The 4,455-nt window shown below is 44.1% G+C and overlaps 1 protein-coding gene across 1 annotated transcript; it reads right to left on the bottom strand.

Annotated features, from left to right (window-relative positions):
- Window positions 1-244: 244 nt before the first annotated feature.
- LOC125508985 (ubiquitin-conjugating enzyme E2 variant 1C) lies at window positions 245-3,727 on the bottom strand. The gene is made up of 4 exons (XM_048673807.1): window positions 3,517-3,727; window positions 1,015-1,154; window positions 763-888; window positions 245-646 (listed from the first exon to the last, which is right to left on the bottom strand). Exons 1-4 carry the CDS (start codon window positions 3,554-3,556, stop codon window positions 506-508), a joined length of 447 nt encoding a protein of 148 aa, XP_048529764.1. The 5' UTR covers window positions 3,557-3,727; the 3' UTR covers window positions 245-505.
- Between the last annotated feature and the right edge of the window lie 728 nt (window positions 3,728-4,455).

The following is a 4,455-nucleotide window of genomic DNA, read 5'->3' on the forward strand; positions in this document are numbered from 1 at the left end:
ACTCTGCATATAAAATTTGTCTAAGATCAAACTTCATCAAGTTTTATCAACTTAAAAAAAAAAAAACAAGCAACGAGATTGCAGTCAGCTAGTAGCACCTATTTTTAGAGTGATACTAATAATGTACTAGTAATGTTCATCTGAAACCTATACATCTGATGTGGCGGCTGGAGCCACAAAGGTGTGAGACCATCAAAGAGTGAACAGTTGCTGCAACACACGCAATTTGAAAGAAAGAAACAAGAAAACACAAACACATATTATATTTCCTTGATACGGGTTGTTTCTTCAATTACAGGCCTTAATTAGTACCACCAAATCGCCAAACCGGTACATGTTTCATTCCATCTCCTTAACGGCAATCGGGCAGATCGCAAGGGACACAGTTTCACATAAAACTGGGAAAAGATCTGCAGGCAGCAGACGCCGAATCTACATTTCAAATCCCATGGGAGTGACATAGATAGCTGCTGCTGGAACTGGAGATGGGCCAGCAAACACCCCGCTAGAAGAATGTCCCTTCTGGAGGCTGCACTAGCTTGCGGTTCTGCGTCGCCGCCATATCTTTCTTCAGCTGGGTCAAGACATGTTCCATAGTGTACTCCCGCTGCCAGTTTGCTAGCACACTGAACTTCTTTGGGTCAACCTGCATCACCACGGCAAACAATGAATCTATGCCACACATCAAGAAAGCTCATCTTCTATGCATGGATTGACATGGTGAGAGAGAGAGAGAGAGAGAGAGAGAGAGAGAGTGAGTACCGCCCCAGTCTCGTGATTAACACAAGCCATGTTGATTCTTGAATGGAATCTAACAGATGGTGCCTTCTCAGGGTAGTCCTTGTCACAGAACAGCTTCAGCTGGTAGATGCGACCCTCATGGACAGTCTGCAAAGGTTGAGTAAGATAAAAGACTTTAAATAATATAAATGGCAACGGCTGAAGGAAGAAGAATGTCACTACACATTTTCACCAATAGAACAGGAAGGAACTATAGTCATCTCATAAACTCACATTGTGAGGGCCAATAATGGTGCCAGTCCATGACCGCATGTATATGTCATCAGCATCATCCATTCCATAGCTGACCGTTCCATCTCCAATGCCCTTCTCCCCGCGCTCAAGCTCTTCTAGCAGCCTGAAGTTCCGAGGAACTGCAAGCAGGTTGAAATATTAGTTACCTCCATATAAGAAGCTAAAATGACTAAAGAAAATATGTAAGTTCAGTTCATTTTCCAAAGGTGGAACATAAAAATTATTGAAGAATCAGCAGCAATCCTTGAGCAGTAAAAATTCAGAGAAAAAAGTTTAGGCAAGACTGATACAAATTTAACCTCCGGATATGCAAGGGTAGCTCTATGATTGCATAATTAACCTTTCAGATTTTCTATGCAGTAATTAATCACAAGCATGATACCAATACACTCTGTGATCCTTCATACACAGTCTGGGACTAGTAAACCCTGCTGTGTCTTCTATACTGGACCTTTCCAGTTCCCACCGACAGTCATGCTTCCATTTTTCGTCAAATTAATTTCCATTGACAAAGCTCAGTTGGTACAACATTAAATAAGAAAAAAAACATATTAAATGAACTTCGGCAAGCAAAAATCACACAATTGAAACAAAGCAAACTCAGTCCATCTGTGGTTACACAACCCCAATTTATCATCAGAACATCAAGAGATCTTACGTTTGAGATTAAAAAAAACTGCAAATCTAGAGCAATATGGTTAGGGAATGGATTTTTTTTTGAATGAAAATCAGGGTATGGATTTTCTGCATGCTTTTAAAGAGAAATGGAGAACACACATCCAAGTTTCCAAGAAATATGGAAATATCAATTGGCATTTTCCGTTGGTACCAAAGAAATCATACAAGTGTCAACACTTTACACTACATATTCAATTACCTGTAGAGGCATGACACATACAATACGCAAAACATGGTTATTAGTGCGGGAGGTGACCTCACCATCTAACGCACGGTAAGGTAACCTGTGCCTGTATGGTTGGTTACCATACATACATTATCTTACAACCAAAAAGATAAAATAAAAAGGGAAGATACCTATACCCATCATGAAGAATTGGTAAAAGAATAAAGAAAATGGCTATGAACTATTGGGCCAGCCAACCAGCAGGCAGAAAAAGAACAAGGAAAGAAGAGGGATTTGGAAAAGAACTTTCTTAGCCCATCAGGCCCATTTATGTCATCATGCCTCCCAGGGAGAGCAGTAGGGCCTTAGGGCTTCTCCCCATAACAGCACTGCCACCAACAAACATGGACAGCAGAGACAACACACAAGTCTCCCTCTGGTATACCCTCCCGCATCCTCGTCATCAGCACCACCATTTCCTCCCCATTGCTGACAACGCCTCTCCCTCCTCTCCGCCAGAGTAGTGTGGAAGCCATGCAACATCCTCACGCCACCACAACGCCATGTTCCTTAGGAACACGCAAGGACGAGGGTGCTGCCAAACTGCGCCATAATGAGGCCAACATGACACCATGGACCCAAGGCAGACACCATAGGAAAAAATTCCCTCAAAGCACACATACTGAACACTGTAGTAGCAGTCTCGATTTCACCACGCATGTAGCATGGCCAAATCTTGATATATGTAATATCCAAGACACAAAGGAAATATTCTAAGAACATGGCTTGCCCAACGAAACATGTGCCACGTGTCTAGGATAATATTCTAAGAAATGAATTTTTCTTGCCATAATCTCCTTTCAGTAAGATGTTCTATAGCGCCAACCTCATTCTCAGTATTTCCAACATCTGATTAAGAGAAAGAAAGAAGTGCAAATTGCTCAATTAGTGAAATACCACCTATCTACAATTTACACAGCATTCTGAATGGTCTACCAATACCAAAATCCTTCTGCTTAAGTAAAGGAAATGCAGTACCCTGGACACATACAGTTTGCTGCTTACAATTGACCACTTCGGGCAATAAGCCCCCACTCCCATACCTACCGCTACATAAGTCCAATTGAGTTGTGAGTAAGACCTGCATAATGGCCGTAAGCATCACTTGCTAGCACATACGCTGTTACGCCTTTTTCTAGAATTAGTTGGTGAAACAGAAAAGAGAAAATCCAACACTACATCACAGTCACCCCATATCATGGCTTCATCAACCATATCTATCTATCAGCAGGACGGCAGAAGTGCGGCTTGCAATCAATCACATCGCCTAACAAAGATATCAGGTGATCACTTGAACAGGAAGATCTTATATGGTATCCAACCATGCGCCAAGCAACTACCGCCCCCTAGTTAATCCACGCGTCGGCGTCGCCTGGTCACTTGGAACCAACCAAATTCCTCGCACAACTTTCCTGAGATGCATGTTCCACCTCAAACCGCATCAGATCGTGAACAAGCAGCCGGATCGGACCGCGGCGCAAGGCGACACAGATAGGACCAAATCGCGCGCGGTAGAGGAAAGAAGGAACAAACAGAAAACGGAAGGTAGCTCGCGAAGGAGGACGGGGATCGCTCACCGACGACGCTCGATCCGGCGCCGGAGCTGCCCAGCGTCATCGTCGATCGACCGGAGCGGCGGGCGGGCGGGCGGGCGGATCCGATCGAAGGAGAGGGGGACGGTGCGGGGATTTGAGGGGATCGCCTGCGCGTGGGGAAAGGGAAGGTCTGCGGCGGCTCAACGCGAACGAGATTCTTCCCTGTCCTCTTGTGGGGGATGGAATGCTTCGGTGGTGGCTATCCGCCGTTGGATCGGGAATCGGGTGATCAGGTGGACGAGCGACGTGACATTAATTAGGTATTTAAAAAAAACTTTGTGCGGTTGCCTGTGAGATTTGAGACCTTTTCTCAAGATTCACCCATGATTTTTAATGGCAGCAGTTTGGACTTTTTTTTTCTGTGTAAAAGCTTTTGTTGACGCAATTACACTACTGCCGCGCATTCCGGTATACATAATGCTTGCTATAAGTGGGACAGACCACGGACATTCCGCATAACGCCACATATTTTATATAATTATGTGGGATTATACGGACCGTTCACTTAAAAGCAAATCTTGTTCACGGTTCTTGTGTACCCACTTAAACTAACACTCATTCACGCCGCAACCTGACAGTAAATGAGTATGAACGAACATATAAGAAAGTTCAGACGACGCTACTACCTGTTTTAACACTACTGCACACAAAAGGTAGCCAGTTCTTTGATGATTTTCAAGAGTGGTTCCACACCGTGAGGCAACTGCAGGAATCCATCAACATCTTCTCCGATGCAGGCCCCGACATCCGATTGGTCGACGATGAGAAGGGCTTTGTCGGAACCACATGTTGGTTCGTCGTCAACCAAACGACAGTGTCGGCATCGAGAAGTACATACATAAGCTTTAGACATCTAATTCTTGACTTCCATAAAAACAAACCAAGCATTTAATGTGGTGATTGTAAATCCCTGTTATACAA

Source organism: Triticum urartu, chromosome 5, assembly GCF_003073215.2.
Source record: "Triticum urartu cultivar G1812 chromosome 5, Tu2.1, whole genome shotgun sequence".
NCBI classification, from domain to species: Eukaryota; Viridiplantae; Streptophyta; class Magnoliopsida; order Poales; family Poaceae; genus Triticum; species Triticum urartu.

What these genes read in the sequence shown, in the direction of transcription:
- LOC125508985 (XM_048673807.1), bottom strand. Translation starts at nt 3,556, where the DNA reads ATGACGCTGGGCAGCTCCGGCGCCGGATCGAGCGTCGTCG. An exon ending in CGCCGGATCGAGCGTCGTCG is followed by an intron (nt 1,155 to 3,516) that starts GTGAGCGATCCC and finishes ACCTGCTTGCAG; the next exon opens with TTCCTCGGAACTTCAGGCTG. An exon ending in TTAATCACGAGACTGGGGCG is followed by an intron (nt 647 to 762) that starts GTACTCACTCTC and finishes GTGGTGATGCAG; the next exon opens with GTTGACCCAAAGAAGTTCAG.